Source organism: Schistocerca gregaria, chromosome 11, assembly GCF_023897955.1.
Source record: "Schistocerca gregaria isolate iqSchGreg1 chromosome 11, iqSchGreg1.2, whole genome shotgun sequence".
In the NCBI taxonomy this organism is placed as follows: Eukaryota; Metazoa; Arthropoda; class Insecta; order Orthoptera; family Acrididae; genus Schistocerca; species Schistocerca gregaria.
The window spans coordinates 26,142,151-26,159,354 of NC_064930.1; the positions used below are offsets into that span (position 1 = coordinate 26,142,151).

At 39.7% G+C, this 17,204-nt stretch overlaps 1 protein-coding gene across 6 annotated transcripts in view; it reads left to right on the forward strand.

The window, feature by feature from the left end:
* The window catches only part of LOC126295317 (histone-lysine N-methyltransferase eggless-like), a 337,334-nt gene that overhangs the window by 271,143 nt on the left and 48,987 nt on the right, over nt 1-17,204 (forward strand). For all 6 annotated transcript variants that reach the window (XM_049987773.1, XM_049987771.1, XM_049987774.1 and 3 more), the window contains one exon: nt 3,771-3,913. In XM_049987773.1, the coding sequence (XP_049843730.1) occupies nt 3,771-3,913 (143 nt within the window). The remainder of the gene's footprint in view (nt 1-3,770; nt 3,914-17,204) is intronic.

The following is a 17,204-nucleotide window of genomic DNA, read 5'->3' on the forward strand; positions in this document are numbered from 1 at the left end:
TCTAAGTCCTTCTGTTGGGAATGATTTTGACAGACATCCCTGAACTTTAACCTGGCTTTTGCTGTATTCCAGGGTCATCTTAATTAATTTTATTAGCTTCATAGGAAATTTGAATGTCTTCATTGTTTCCCACAGTGCTAATCTTTTAACTCTGTCATAGACCTGTTTAAGGTTTATAAAGAGATGTTCCAATCTTACATTGTATTCGTAAGTCTTCTCCAGCATCACATGTACTGTAAAGATATGGTCAGCCATAGACCTCCCGGCCTCAAAACCTACCTGGTACTCGCCTAGAATCTTTCCTGCTCTTCTACTTACTATTTTTGTTCTAGCCATAGAAAGGATTTTATGGATGATACTAAGCAGAGATATTCCCGATAGTTCTTACACTGCATGCGTGATCCTTTCTTATGTATAGGGCAGATGGTTGCTAATGTCCAGTCCTCTGGCATTTTCTCTGTTTTCCAGGCCATGGTAATTATTTTATGTATCCTCCATACTAATATTTCACCTCCGTGTTTTATCATTTCTGCCATTAACAGGTCATGTCTAGGAGCTTTATTATTCCCAAGTTGCTTTATAATTACTCTTAGCTCTTCTATCAATGTCGGTTCTGTGTCCGCTGCATCATCTCCTCCAGCCACCTTTTGTTCTTCTTCAGTTTCTTCTCTAGACCCTCCATTTCTTTCTTTATTTACGATGTGTGTTTGACAGTAACACTTCAAAATGTTGTGCCCATGTTTCTATTATTTTTCCCTTTCCAATTATCAAACTGCCTGTCTCATCTTTCAGCATGTCCACCCTTGGTTGACATCCTCTCTTTATTTGTTCCACCCCATAAAAGGATTTCCTCCCCTGCTTATTTTCAAAGTTCTTCTGTATTTCATCCATCTTTTGTCTTTCCTCTAGTCTCTTTTTACTCTGCGCTAAATTCTTAGGTACCCTTCTATTCTCTTTAAACATAGCCATATCATTTTGTGTAGGTCTCTGTAAAAAATTTTTTGGGGTTTGATTTCTATCATCTAGCACCTTTGACATCTCATCAAACCATGTGTTTCTATTCTGTTTTCCTCTTTCTCCAAGTACCTCTTCAGCTGTTGCATTTAAAGCTATCTTTGTTTCCTCCCATAGTATCCTTTCCCTCCATGCTGCTGATCTTTTGCAGCTTCTCTTGCACTTTGTTCCTATACTCTTTCTTCTTCTTCTTCTGATCTTTGAGCATATCCACATTGTATACCTTACTTTTCTCCAACCCAGCCCTTCTGGCTTTAACTGCAATGCTTTCTAAGATTTTAATTTGTACCAAAATATGGTCTGAGTCAATATCCGCTCCTCGGCGGCTAATCACATGTAAAATAGATGCATGCTGTCCATTATCAGTACATGATCTATTTGATTTCTCGTCAACCCATCTGGTGATATCCAAGTCTCCTTATGAATGTCTTTGTGTGGAAACATGCTTTTAATCACTAGTCCTTTGCTAAAAGCAAATTCAATCAGTTTCCAACCATTGTTATTTGATTCCTTTACCTACTTTATCATTACAGTCCCCCAGTAAAATGTTGACATCACACTTTGGCAGGTTATCATATACTTGCTCCAATTTCTCAGAAAATTCTTCTTTCTCTTCTTCAGCTACATCTTCCATTGGTGCATGCACACTAATCAGTGATAAGTTGGAGAATTTAGTTTCAGCCTCAATCGACATAATTGGGGATTTATTATTTCATATTTTACCATGGCGTGACTGACGGACTCCTTTACCATAAAACCTGTTCCCAATCTATTCTCTTCTTCCCTGCTATCGATCAACGTACAATGCTGGAGATCGACCACCTCTATTTGGTTCCATATTATCTCCTCCAATGCTGCAACATCAATTTGGTACCTCAATAATTCTTCCTCGAGCTTCCTACTGGCTCCCACCTGAAAGGTACTTCTTCCATTCCATGTTCTGATATACCAGAATAGTTGCTGTTTGACATGCCTTGGTTGTCATAAGTTTGGGACAGTCTGGTTCTCTCTCTGAATTGGTTGCTGAACAACGAGTTATCCCCCGCTGCCCGATATGGGGTTGTTAGCCCCATGATCAACCCCCAACCTGGAGGACCTGAATTTGTATCAGGTTTACTCCCTTAGGGAGACTGGCTTCACCATGCCTCTAGAGCCCTCCCTGCCCTGTGTTGTAGCAAATTGAAAATGACAAGGAAAAAGGATAGGCTTAGGGTAGGATAGCACATGCAACAGGCACTTTGTCTGGCTCCTCCCCTTTGGCCTGTCTGGCATGGGTAACCCTGCTGGCAGCTACGCTACCACCGGCATAGCTCTGCGGATTAAGAGCACACAATCCTCCTTGCCTGCACAGACAGTGCTGTGCTAAGATGGTGTCCCTTGAGAAGGGGAAAAATTGCTATAGTAAGAGTAATTAAGAGCTGACTTAATTCCACTTCTGAACCTTCCTTTATTTTCCTTCATTGCTGCCCCAGTACACAGATTGAATAGAGAAGACAGACTGCATCCCTACATTACACCCATTTTGATCTGAACACTTATCTTTACTTCATTCCCTTACTTTATCAAATGGTTTGTTTGGTTAACAAATCCTGTGAAAGTGTCTCAATTTTTCCAGCAGTTGCTTCCATATTGGAGCTTTATGACAGGAGTACTTCTCTCGTGTTTTCATCTTTCATAAAGCCAAACTGATTTTCATCTAGCAGATGCTCAATTTTCCTTTCCCTTCTTCCGTATATCTCGTTGGCAAGTTGGATAGGTGATCTGTCAAGCTGACACTGCAGTAGCTCTTGTGTTAACCATTTGTTGATATCTTCAGGATTGTATGAATGATGCTCTTCCTAAAGTCCAGTGATTGTGTGTCCTGTGTGACAGATCATGCACACTGACTTCAGTCATCTGGATGCAATTTCCCACAGAGATTTGAGAAAATCAAAAGGAATATTATCATCCTTGTCTGTGTTGACTCAACCTCCATTAACAGTAACCCCTATTCTTTCTTTCCAATTGGTTAATTTCATTATTTAGTATATTGCTGTTTCACCTTCTTAATTAACCCCCCTCCCCTAGTTTTTCCTGTATACTTTTACTTTAGCATCCTGGTTCTTAATTCTATGCATTTCCTCTCTTTTAATCCGTCTTTATGTCATACCTTGTCATCTCCAGACTGAAGCTGGCACAGTGCTTTCTTTGACCTCCACCATTCTCTGACATCTCCCCATTTATCTTGCACTCTCATTGTTCACACAACAGTTGAAACCATCTCAACTTAGGGTCCTAATAATGCTGCCCTCCCTCAGAATCTTCTCAATGTGTCCATTTTTTCACAATGAGGAAGAAATTAACAGTTCCAAAAGTGAAGATAAGTACTGGGTAGCCATTCTGTCCCCTAGTAATTTTACATTTCACAAAAACATTTAAATTAAATATAACAAGGTCAGTTTGTTATGAGTTATTATTCTCAACAGCCTTAAAGTTTCTGCCATATATTGTTGTGCTCTGGACTGTTAAGACTACACCACCTGTGTGTGAGGGAGTGTGCAACACTGTTATGTGATAACACTGCCATTTCATAAATTGTTGTAAATATTGTTCTTCAGTAAATAAATTCATTCCTCCACATTAATAATTATTGTTTCACAACTCTCTTATTTTGTAGGACAAGAAAAAATGTAAATTGTTGTAAATATTGTTCTTCAGTAAATAAATTCATTCCTTCACATTAATAATTATTGTTTCACAACTCTCTTATTTTGTAGGACAAGAAAAAATGTACTTGTTGGCAGCTTACAATGGAAGGAGCTAAATATAACCCAGAAAATATGCTGTTCAGCCAAGAGGGTTACAACTACAAACGTCTGTATGAGCCACTCATAACAGGCATCTATGAATGTAATTCACGGTAAGAATATTAGCTTCTGTACTTAACAGTATCTCCTATAACTACCCAGTAATCAGTCTGTGTGTGTGTGTGGGAGGGGCAGGGGGGAGGGGGGGGGAAATCATCTGTGACCTACAAATTCCATTTCTTTTTAAATTTTTTCCCTGATACTCTACTGTGTTTTTGTGAAGATTCTTCAAATGAATAAAATGGGCACTGTAGAAATGTATGCACCAGTAATTTAGTTGGAACGTGTATTAATGAACTGAACTTATACTTCATAAGAAATTAATCAGTAAATGTATACTTCATCTAGTGTAGTGATGTGAGGGCTTGTTTCCTTTTATGGTGTATATATGAAAATTGTGTGATTTTTCTGTAATTCAGAGTTATGTGCTGAAAGCTGTGGTCATAATGAGGAATGGTAAATTTTGATCCAATTTACCAATAAAACTGAACATATTCTTGTGTTCTTGTGATTATCATATGTCACAACGTGTCAAAAATAATTTTTTTTACAGTCATATTGACCAACTAGGATCATGTTGACAACTTCAGTTCCACTTCTTCCTTTGGTGTTGTTTCCTATTTTTCCAGTATTCCCTTATTTTCTCCACATTAAGTCTCTTCCTTTCTTCTGTCCACATTGTCCTTGATTTTTTTTATTTCTTCTGCTTTGAAAGCCTTCCCAATTTAGTGTTTTATTTTTAAAATGGTTTCTTTCTGCTATTTCTGAGTCTTTGATGTTGTTTCTTTCTAGTTATTTCTTTACTTCTGTAATCCATTCTATTGTCGATTTCTTCTTCCAGAAATATAGGAGTATTTGTTTTGTTAGTCTGTTTCCATTCATTTGTTAGTGTTGTCCGAAAAAGGTTAATCTTTGTTTGGCCTTTAGTTCAGATACTTTCTCTATGTTTTTGTAGATCTTCTCATTACTTCTTATTTTCCAACCATCTGCAGTTTTTATTGCACCCATTATTTTTCTAATAATCCTTCTTTCCAATACCTCTAGTTTGTCCATCTTATAGATCATTGTTAGGCATTCAGGTCCATATAAACATTCTCGTCACACCACTGTGGTGTAGTGTTTTAGTTTTGTTTTTCTAGATATACATTTCTTGTAAATATTTTTGGTCAGACCACATGCTCTTTCCATATTGTTAATTCTTAAATCTACTGCATATTTTTCTAGTCCAGTCCATTGTATAGTTTCTCCAAGATATTTAAATATATTTACTTGCTCTATTTTACCTATTAGTGTTTCTATGAATTTTATCGCATTATATTTGTCATGAATTTTGTTTTTTCAGCTGCGACCAGTTGTGTTTGCTATTTTTCGCAGAAGGTTTATTTTTTCTGAAAGTATAGCAAAATCATCTGCAAAAGCCAAGCAGTTTACCGTAATTCCATTTGCTTTCCTGCCAAAGTTATTGGTTCAGTGTTGTGATTTTTTATCTGTGAATTCCTGATCATTTTTCTAGAACACAATTGAACAGTAAAGGTAATAAACCATCACCTTGTCTAACACCAGTTTTTATTTCAAATAGCTGAAATACTTTTCTCATAAATTTGACTTTAGATATTGACCCTGTTAGTGTTTCACAAATTATATTTGCTAATTTTGATTTACGACCAAATTCTCTAATGACCTTATCTATTTTCTCTCTGTCTATACAATCAAATGCTTTCTTGAAATCAATAAATGACACTATTATTTGGTTGCTGGTTAACATTCTATGGCGAATTGTTGACTTTAAGTTAAAAATTTTCTACAGGATCTTCCTTTTCGAAAACCACCCTGATATTCTCCCAGTTGTTTGTCTAAAGTATCCACCACTCTGTTCAGGAGAATTTTTGATAATATTTTGTATGCCACTGGCAGAAGTAACACACCTATATAATTATTGACATTTTGCTTGTCTCCCTTTTTATTTAGCGAGCGGAATAACTCTGTTTTCCATTCAACTGGAATCTTTTTATTTTTCAGAATGTTCCCAAAAAGCAGCTGTAGATCCATTATGATTTTTGGTTGTGACCACTTCAATAATTCTGCTGTGATGTAGCCTTCACAGCCTTTTTTATTTTCATTTTTTTTTTTTTTTTAATGGCTTCATGAATTTCTAACTCTCTAGGTGGAATATCTTCCTCTAGATTTTGAGGTGTCACTGGAAATTCTAATTTATCTGTTGGAACTGCACAGTTTAACAGCTTTTCAAGACATTTTTCCTAAAATTTCATCATTTTTTTTTTCATCCCATTTTCATCTTTGAAACTAATACTTGGTGCCTGATATCCTTCAAGTATGTCTTTAAAAGTTTGGTAAAAATTTCTAGTATTATTTTTGGTGAAATTTTCTTCTATTTCATTAAGCTGAGACTTCTCAAAGCTTCTTTTGATTTTCCAATTTATTTTTGATGTTTCTTTTCTTTGTTGTCTGAATTGTTTGGGGTCTTCCTCTTTTTTCGAACATCTCCATTTTCTCAATTTTTGACCTGTTTGTGTCAGTGCTTCTTCACACTCCTCATTCCACCATGTCTTCTTTTTATTCTAGGCCAATCCTAAAGTTTTCTCTTCTGCTTCAGTTATTTGCATCCGGAGTTCATGCCAATCACATTCTTTACTTGTCTCGATTTCTTCTCTAAATTTTTTCTGTATTTTATTTTGCAATATTAGCTCTAGTGGTGTTGTATCTGATCACTTTCTTGGTCTCGGAGAGATAATGCTATGAATTGAATTCCCCATTTCTGACTATTTTAACATTCATAATTTCCGTGATATAACTTTTCGATATAGCTACGTGATCCATTTCAAATTTCTGATAGGTTTGGATGTGGATGTCTCCAAGTTTTGGCTTTTCTTGGTAGTTTGCAGAAATGTGTAGACATGAGTTTTAACTGGAACATTTTACACATATTAATCAATCTTTCACCATTTTTGTTTGTTCTTAAGTGTGCTGGATATTCACCTACAATAGTCCTAAATTTCTTTTCCCTCCCAGTTTGTGCATTGAAGTCACCAAGAAGTGTTTTAACATTCTTTTTAGGTACGATAGAAATTTCAGATTCTAAAAGGTCCCAGAATTGAGTTACTTTCTCCAGACTTCTGCTGTTGTCAGCATTTATAGGTGCATGGCAGTTTATGAGGGTTTAACTTTTATTCTTGCACTTTATTGTTAACATGGATATTCTTTCTGAATTCGATCTAAATTCTATTACACTGTCTATGATTTTTTTTAACATAAAATGCTGTTCCAAACATGAACATGTTTTCCATTATTCTCACTGCTGGTTACCCTTTATAAGTTCTATAATGTTGTGTATCAACTACATTCTCATCTAAGAATCGTGTTTCCTGGACTGCTATAACTTGTATATTGTTCTTCTGCAGAAATAATACTAATTCCTTTTGTTTCCCAAATATTCAGAGGAGAATTTACATTTAATGTTCCAAAGTAGTACTTCTTCTTGAATTGGAACTTGGAAGGCTTTTCAGTATAGTCCATCTCTTCTTCACCGCAAATGTTGGGACTCCCCAGAACCGTAGGTCCCATTGCATTATATGATGTAATGGTGGATTCCTCATCAGAGTTGCCACCTGGGGTAGAGCATCCATTGTGCGAACTTTCCATTTTGGGACTTGAAGCTGTAAATTGTAAAGAGTAGGGACTCCAAGGTCATCCCTGAATTCCCAAAGTAAGACCATGTCGTTAGCCTGGAATATTACTTATTCAGCTGCCACTAACATGTGTAACAGAAACTGTCGGGGTGCTGCCACTAATGTGTGGAACCGTTGTGCCCTCTGTCCATTTTGGCCTTGGACAAGAGGCTGCCTCTTCCGCCACTTCCACTGTATAAAAGTCCATCTTCTCTGCCTTTGCTGCCTTCACCATATCCCTGACAAAGGGCCCTCACGATGTACTATCACCTGGGCCACGTGAACCAAGGTTTTTTTAACGAGATGTTACTCCTCCCCCTCATCCTTTCTCAACCAGGCTTGGGACCGGCTTCGGTGGAGTTATGTCAACAGTTTATTATTTATTACTTCTTGTTTCCATATTTTGTTTTCCAACAATTTACTAACTGGGCAACTCACTTATGGATGTCTTCTTTCCTGTCTGTGCAAGTAGCCCTAAAGCTATTTTCAAGTCACATAAGAAAATCTTGGGCACCACAGTATCACAGATTAATTATGCTCATGTGGACCTCATCCTGAAAGAAAGCTATCAGATTATCCATATAAAATGAAATAAATGAGTTGATCCAACATTGGTTTTCTGTACTGTGGAATGATTTTTTATATTTTTATTACTAAGCATGATTTTAGATGAATAATATGTTGTATTGTGAATCAAAATGAAGCAATAAACTTGCTTCCATCATTCCCAACTGTACTTCCAGATCCAGTCATCAAAAGTTTGTAGACAACCATTCAGCCATCATTAGGTGGTGCTGATGGTATGAAGTGTTTGCTGTGGGCTTGCAGTATTTACACCTGCCCTTCCAGAGTTAACACCTCACAAGCCCTGCAGCATGCTTAGTGGTGGGGGTGTGTGAGGCTGTGATGGTAGGGGGAAGAGTCTCAGTTGTCTTTCACCTGCTTTTCTGTAACAGCTTACATCTGGATGTCTTGTTTTGCTTCTATGGGGCCTACTATTGGCTTCAATGCCTTACCCAGTTGGAATCCAATGTCATTGTGGTTTAAATATATGACATATTAATTTCAATTGCCTTTTTGACAATGTAGTCCTAAAATTTATCGCTGGTAGCCAGGACTTTCATTTGCTGATAATTCATTTTATGTCCATTTTAAATGCTATTACAGACTTGTAGGGCTGCAGTAAGCAGGTGGGCACTCATTTTTTACATATTGATCTTCAGTTGTGTGGATTGTTTGTCCTATATAAGTTTTTTTGCAATCCTATAGAACTTGGTCAATGCAGTGTTTTCACAGTAGTCTACTAATTTTTGATGACACGTTGCCAGCAAATAATCCGAAAGCAGTGTTTCCATCTTCTATGCCATTCTTGGAACTTTTCATTGCAGATCTATCTGTATCTGTTGGTTATTGCACCCATTCTAGTGGAAGAGGAATTCTAAGTACCAAGCTGAACCATCAAAATTTGTTCATTTGAGGTGGAACATGCCTTGTATATTAGTGTGTTGAGCATGCTGTTCTTCTGCAAGGGATGGTGGCAGCTGGAAGCATGGAGATATGCATGTGTCTGCATTAGCTTATGATGTATACTGTGGGAAAATGAGCTTTTGGGCCTATGCTCAACTAGAACATTGAGAAAAGGAAGTTTGTCATCTCTTTCTATGTCCGCTGTAAACTGGATGTTTTCATGTCTGGAATTCAGATATTCTAAGAAATTTTGTAGTTGTTTGGATCCATATTGCTAAATGACAATTGTTGTCAACATACTAAAAAAAAGAAAAGAAAAAGAGTTTTAGCTCAGCAGGTTTTGGTGCTATGTCCTCAAAGAATTCCACAAACAAAGTTTCTAAAACTGGCAAGAGAGGCATGCCCATGGCTACACCATCAGTCCATTGGAAACAAAATAAGTCAATGTCAGAACATGTCTAGAAGGTTTCAACTCAGAGTGGACTTTCGACTGATTAGTTTTATGGAGTCTTCCAAATGAACATGACTGAAAAGCAAGACAACATTGAAGCTGACCATAATTTTAGACTGATGCCGTTTTTAACTCTGTCAGCTGACAGATGAAGTCACCCAGGTTTTGTATGTGACATGTACACTTGACAATATGAGGGGCCAGTAACTGGTGTCATAGCCATGGGTAGCCCTCTCTCACCAGCTGAAACAAATCTGGCCATGGAATATTTAGAGGACAGAGCACTGGGAACTGCTCAACCATCACCAATTTCTTTCTTTCAGTACATTAGTAGTAGTAGCAGCAGCAGCAGCAGCAGCAGCAGCAGCAGCAGCTTATTCATCCAAAGACAATTTACATTGCATGAATTTCATCAGAAAAAACATAGTATACAAAAATAAACACACACACACACACACACACACACACACACACACACACAGGACTGCACTAGGTGGCACAGTGGTTTCCCTAAATCACTCCAGGCAAATTCTGGGATCGTTCCTTTGAAAGGGCACAGCTGTCTTCCTTCCCCATCCTTCCTTAATCTAATGAGACTGATGACCTTGCTGTTTGATCTTTTCCGCCAAACAACAAAAACACACACACACACATACACACACACACATGTATGTATGTATGTTTGAGGATGTGCAGGATCCTACAAATACAAGGATGCATCAAACTCACATTCAAAATTGCACATACAACTTTGATTAACTACATAAATGAATTGAAAAGATATTTCACACAGAATACTTAGTTTAGATTTACATAAAAATGCATAATAGTTGTAACACTTCTGTTCAAAATTATAATTTGGATCATAGGAAACATTTGACTGAAAATGCTGTTGACATTGACATGGCATATTGTATGTCCACTATAGTAGCAGTTTGTCATTAGAAATTTGAATATTGATTCCTTAAAAATGTAGAAATTTTGTAATTTCTTTTATCTGTGTTGGAAGTTCATTGTACAATTTAGTACCATGAATGTGATTTTTCCCCTTACACTACAGCCCCATTTACTCATTTTACATGGATGTCATTGCACATTCTTGTATTATGTGACTGCAGATCTGAGTTGTTTTCAAAATTGTCAGCATGCCTTTTCATATTAACTACATTTTTGTATGCAGAGGAGTAGTAAAGGTATAATATTTAGCTGGTTTTATTTATTTATTTATTTATTTATTTATTTATTTATTTAACCTGGCAAGATTAGGGCCATCAGGCCCTCTCTTACATCTAACCAGGCATTCTACTTATTTTACAGTCATATGTTTCAGTAGGCATGTTAAACTACATCTAATACAAAAAGTGAGATAAACAATTAGAAAGGTACACCTCGAAAAATACATTATTGAAGAGAAAGATTTAAGATAGGAGTGCTGGCAGCAGGGAGTATGAGGGAGACTCATGGTGAAGCGAGGAGAAGAATAGAGAGACATGATGAAACATAATTAAGGAAAATATAAAGGAAAAGGAGACTGCGTGTCTAATAGAGATAGATGAAGAGGAAGGCATCTCAGGAGCAAGATAGGAGACACTAGCTTTGCTATTTGACAGATGAGAGGATTTGCCTTGCACATTAATTTTGTGGAGAATTTTATGCGGATGATAGTAGGAAATGCTTCAACTTCTTCTTAAAAGCAACAGGAGATTGAATTTTCCTCAAGGTAAGGGGCAGTTTGTTCCAGAGGTGGACAGCGGCAACTGAGAAGGAGTTTGCAAAAGTTTTTGTTTTGTGAGTGGGCACAGTTAGGATACCAGATAAGAGTGACCTCGTGTTTCGATTATGATGGTATGACAGGATTTTAATCTCTGAAGCTAGGTACTGGGGTGCTTGCGCGATGAGGAGTCGGTGAAGTAGACATAGAGTGTGGTAGTCACGCAGTTTGTCCGGCCGCAGCCACCCTAGCTCGGAGTATGAAGCACTAACATGATCATATCGGCGAATGTTGCAGGTGTAACGCACACAGGCATTCATGGTTAGCTCTAGCCGTCTTTTGTTTTCACTACTCATGCCTTGTTGAATCACATCACAATAGTGGAGGTTCGGTAGAACGAGTGCTTGCACGAGCTGGCGTTTCAAGTCCTGTGGGAATATGTTCCGAAACTTTTTGAGAGCATAGAGACAAGCAGACGTTTTTCGGCACACTGCGACTGTATTCTCCGCCCAGTTGAGATGCTCGTCCAAAGTTACACCCAAGTTCTTCACTGTTTTCTGATATGGTATTGGAGTACCTTCGAGCAGAATAGGAGGTAGCCGTTCGCGGAAATCTGAACTTATTAATTTCTGATGGGCTATTAAGATTACTTGCGTCTTTTTTGCATTTAATTTAAGCCCCAGGTTTTTCGCCCATGTCACTACTGAAGACAGATCATCATTCATCAGAGCGATTGCAGTGTTTACGTCTTCAGGTCTGACGCTGAGATAGAGCTGGAGGTCGTCGGCATAGAAATGATGTTTACAGGAGGACAAAACCGACGAAATATTGTTGACATATAAAGAAAACAAAAGTGGTCCTAAGACTGATCCTTGTGGCACTCCCGAAGAAACATGTTTCCAGGAAGATTTTTCATTTGCGCAGACAACACATTGCTGTCTGTCTTTTAAGTAGCTTTCAAACCATCTCATTGCACTATCAGAGAAATTAAGCTGTTACATTTTTCTGAGTAATATGTCGAAGTTAACAGTGTCAAAAGCTTTGCTGAAGTCCAGTAGCGTCAATATTGTTGCCTTTCGATTGTCGATGGCATATTTCAGGTCATCAGTTACTTTAATTAGAGCAGTGTTTGTGCTGTGATGTTTACGGAAACCGGATTGAAATTTGTCATATAGACTGAATTCATGCAAGTGTTCAGTGATTTGGTCATGAACAATATATTCCAGTGCTTTGGAAACAGCAGGCAGTATGCTAATTGGTCGGTAATCACTAGGCAGTTGCGGGTTTTCGACCTTAGGGATGGGTCGAATTATGCTTCTTTTCCATGCAGTGGGGTATATTCCGTTCACGAGGGAAAAATTAAATATGTCAGTTAAGACAGGTACTAAGATATCGGCAACATTCTTAATCATGGTTATACCGATACTGTCGTTGCCTATTGCATCAGAAGAGATTCTCATTATTGCTTTTCTTGCCGTATTTGTTGTTACATGTTTTAGATGAAAGGTATCATTGTTAGTTATCCTGTTTGGGGATTCTTGTGGACGGAAATCATCAGCCGTGCTGGTATTCAGAGGTGCAGAGAAGAATTCATTTAATTCGTTAGCTGACACATGAAAAGTAGTTTCCGATTTTGCCTTTCCGACCCCCAAGCTACGGAGATTCTTCCATAGAGTCGTGGGTGTCAGATCGCTGCATACGAGGGAGCGAGCGTGCCTGATTTTGGCATTGCGAATGCATTGTTTCACTCTGTTCCGTAGCTTTCTATATTCTTCAAAACATTCGGGTTTCGGATCTGCCTTGAAACGCCTGTGGGCAGCATCCCTATTAGTCATCATTTGACGTAATTCAGCTGTCAGCCATGGAGCAGGAGATTTTCTTACACGGACTGTGCGCACAGGTGCATGTTTGTCATAGAGGGCAGTGAGTTTATCACCAAGTTCATTAATTTTGCCGTCGATTGTAGGTTCTCTGATTATTTGATGCCATGAGATTTCTGAGCAATCGGCTGTTAGAGCGTCAAGGTCAATACGTTTCATGTTCCTACAAGTTATGTAACGCGATTTGATCCTTGGGGGCTGCACAGAGTAGGCCAGGAATATTACATCATGTGCTGAGAGGCCAGGGGCCGATGATTGACCAACATCTCTTACTTTGTCAGTCTGTTTCGTTGCGATCACGTCTATAAGAGTATGACTGTGCGCCGTATGGTGTGTAGGTTGTAATGGAAGAATGTTCATGCTATTGCAACTAAACAATCTTCTTAGGTTTATTGCGGAGGGAGTGTCTCTTAGCAGGTCTATGTTCAAGTCACCCATTACGATGACATGTTCGTATTGACACTGAAGTGAATGTAATTCCGACTGGAAGGAACTCATTGAGCTTATTTTTGGCGGCTTGTACACGACGCCAGTCAAGAATTTCCGACTTTGTATATTTATTTCAATGAACATGAATTCAGCCTCTTTTTCTTCAGCAGGATTTGACGTACATAAGACTTTCGCTTTGAGATCTGTTCGTATATATGCGCCGACCCCGCCACCTCGCTTTTTTGATCTGTCTGCCCTAAGAAATGTGTACCCTGGGAGATGAATAGATGCAGAGGATATGTGTGGTTTCAACCACGTTTCGGATAAGAGGATTACGTGGTAGTTTAGTTGGTGGAAGAGGAGGCTAAGTTCTTCGTAATGCGCAGGTAAAGACTGAATGTTGCAGTGAGCTGCTAAAAGCTCGGACGCGTTCCGCTGAGCAGCCTGGAGTAGGGTGGCAGACTGGTTTGTCCCTTTGTTAGGCACTACCTGCCGCGAGGGGCACTGACCGGTGTTTCCGCCAAGTGACATATTCCAGGGGTGTCCGAGATTTTGCGCGCCCTGTTTGTGACTCCGCGAGAGCCGAAAGAAAAGCGACTGCAAGAGATTTCCTGAGGTTGCGGGAGTATAGAAAATGGATTAGTGGTATTTGGTGCAGGGAGAATATGACCAAAATGGTGACAGCTGTGTGTCACTGAGTATCCTATGTCGTAAGAGGAAAAGTGTAATTAGAGTATTTGAAACAGCTTAGGGTGGAAATAAGGGAAAGAGGAGTGATTTAAGAGGCCGATGCTGCCAGCAGAGAGAAGAAAGCTTAATATTTAATAGAGTATCGTAGGAAGCTAGAATTAAATTGAAATTTGCTAAAGTGATACTGATAGTAATTTTTGTTATGCACAATTTAAACTGAAGAGATGGTTGACTAATGAACTAAAGGAGAGACAAATAATTGCAATAGAACTATTACAGAATGGAAGAGAATAAACTGAGAAAATGAAAAAAGTATTAGCAGTAACTAAAACTAAGCAATGGCTACAGCTAAAGACACAAAAATAGTAAAAAGTTAATACAGTTACAAAAACAATTAGTTGAAGGTACAAATAATTGAAAAGTTAATAAGTTACAAAAACAATTAGTTGAAGGTACAAATAATTAAAAAGTTAATACAATTACAAGACTATATCTGAGTATAGGACTGTTAAAATTTGAAAATGGTGTTAAGTTTGACTTTTGGCTCGAGTAGGTTCACTTAATACTATTTAGTTCTGTCATGTTTGTGGCTGTCTTCTTTCCAGCTGCAGTCTTAATGATTACTCTGCCATCCTGAGTCCACACATTCTGAAGACCGAAATGGGATATGGCACTGTTTAAAATCTTTAGCCACTCGTGTGTCAGATCTTCCCTTATTGTAATCCCTGTCCTTGCTAACTTCTTCTTCTGGGTAAAGATCTCAGCCCTTTTTTGGTACGACACAAATTTAATAATTATTGGACGAGGTTTGGTAGCACCTGGTAGTTTTCGTCCCACCCGGTGGCTCCTGTCAATGTCTGCCTTGGTCACTTCGACGCCTAATTTTTCACGCGCAACCTGTATAAGCAGGTTGTCCGTGTCTTCTTCTTTATTTTCTGCTACTCCAAACAGTCGTAGACTATTTCGCCTTTGGTACTGTTCTAGCTCGTCTGTGGCGGCAGATAGTTTCACTTCCAACTCTCGTGCCTTTTTCTCGTATTCAGACACAGACTTTTTTAGTGCTGTAATTTCGGCAGTATTGGCCTCAACAGTTTCACGCATTTTGGCCAATACTGCTGCCGTTACAGTATCTGATATGGTGCCTGCTATCAGATCGAGATTGTTTTCATCGCGAAGCGCAGCGTTTACCTCAGAGCGAACCAACTCCGCTATACCGGGAGCCGCGGCCGCACCTTCCGCCAGGAGCAGGCCCGCCGCACCTGCTGCTTCCCCGCTGCTGGACGCGCTGCTGTTGATTCTTCTGTTTACCATTTTCTCGCAGATATTGGCGGAGCACAGAAAAAAATAGCACTACTGCACAGAACACTGTTGTTTACACGATTTCCACTTGTACTAGACAACACCACCTGCGAGAACACCTTCGAATTCGACTAAATTTCGCGAGCCGAACTTAACACGTGTTACACTGCAGCCGCCATGCTTGGATGGTGTTAGCCTTAAACTGTCAGTAATTATTCTAATAGCTCATGTTTGTGGTGTAAAGATGGTTTTTTATGTAATTTCTAAGACTTTCCTGGCGATTTGCTGACATCTCGTAAAATCGGGTGTACTGCTGGTGGTCCGCGTCTTCCCAACACGATATTTTGACGTCGTAACTCGGCGTCTTCATCAGGTGTTCCCTGAGACTAGTTGGCGAGGTGACCTCGTCCCATATTTATGCCTGGGCGGTGTGTGGTGCTCCCTATGCCGTCCGCGCCCGCTGTGGCCATTTCTGTCAGTGGTATCAGTCTCTAGGTGCTTCCTCTGCGGTCCGCGCCCGTTGCGGCTCTCTTCTGAGGTATCGGACGTCCCAAGGCGTTCCCTATTGGGTCCGCGCCCGATAGGCGCGATCCTAGCACTATCATGGCTCTGCTCAAGCTCCTTATGCTGTCCGCGACCGCGGTGAGTTTCCCTCGTGGCCGAGCCATTGTCCTGGCCTTCTGAACCCAGTATGCGCCTGTGAGGTGCGCTTCCTGTGGCATCCGGCTGTTGTTGGAGCTGCATATTATGATGGCCATCCTCCAAGGAGCTTGCTGCCGCCTGGTGTCGCGTATGCCTTTCTGTTCCGTTACTTATACCCTTGGACGTCTGTAGTTCATTCCTGGAGGATGGAACTTCCTTCCGTTGTTTCTGTAGTAGTTCCAAAGCAGGATTCCACGCAGTACTAAGCTGATATCATGCTTCTCGGTTGATCAAGTTCTCCGTCATCTTGATTTCAATCGATTCATTAATGACACTAGCCCAGAATCGGGGGGTCTGAGCCAGGATCCTAGTTTTGTCATACTCCATGGTGTGCTCAAGGTCAAGGCAATGTTCTGCTATTGCAGATTTAGTTACCTGTCGTAACCTGGTGTGTCTCTGGTGTTCTTTACATCTTATTTCAACTGTTCTCGTAGTTTGACCGATGTAAGCCATCCCGCATTCACACGGTATATGGTAGATACCAGGTTTCCTTAACCCCAAATCATCCTTGACAGTTCCAAGGAGCGTCCTGATCTTGTTAGGTGGGCGGAACACACTCTTGATATTGTGTTTCTTCAGGATTCTGCTGATCTTGGAAGATATAGGCCCCGCATATGGTAGAAAGGCTACTTTCCTGGTCTCTTCTTCCTGCTCCTCTTCTGTTGCCTCAGGTCGTCTGGTGGGACGGAGCGCTTTGTGGATGTCCCTGGTGGAGTATCCATTGTCTGTGAACACTCTTTGTAGATGTTCTAATTCCGCTGTCAGGCTGTCTGTGTCAGAGAGTGTTTTGGCTCGGTGCACGAGTGTTCTCAGCACTCCATGCTTCTGTGCTGGGTGATGGCAGCTGTCAGCCTGTAGATATAAGTCAGTGTGTGTTGGTTTCCTGTACACACTGTGGCCTAAGGTGCCGTCTGCCTTTCTCTTTACCAGGACATCGAGGAACGGGAGCTGACCATCACTCTCTAGTTCCATGGTGAACTTGATGTTGGGGTGTCTTGTGTTCAGATGGTCCAGGAACTCATCCAGTCT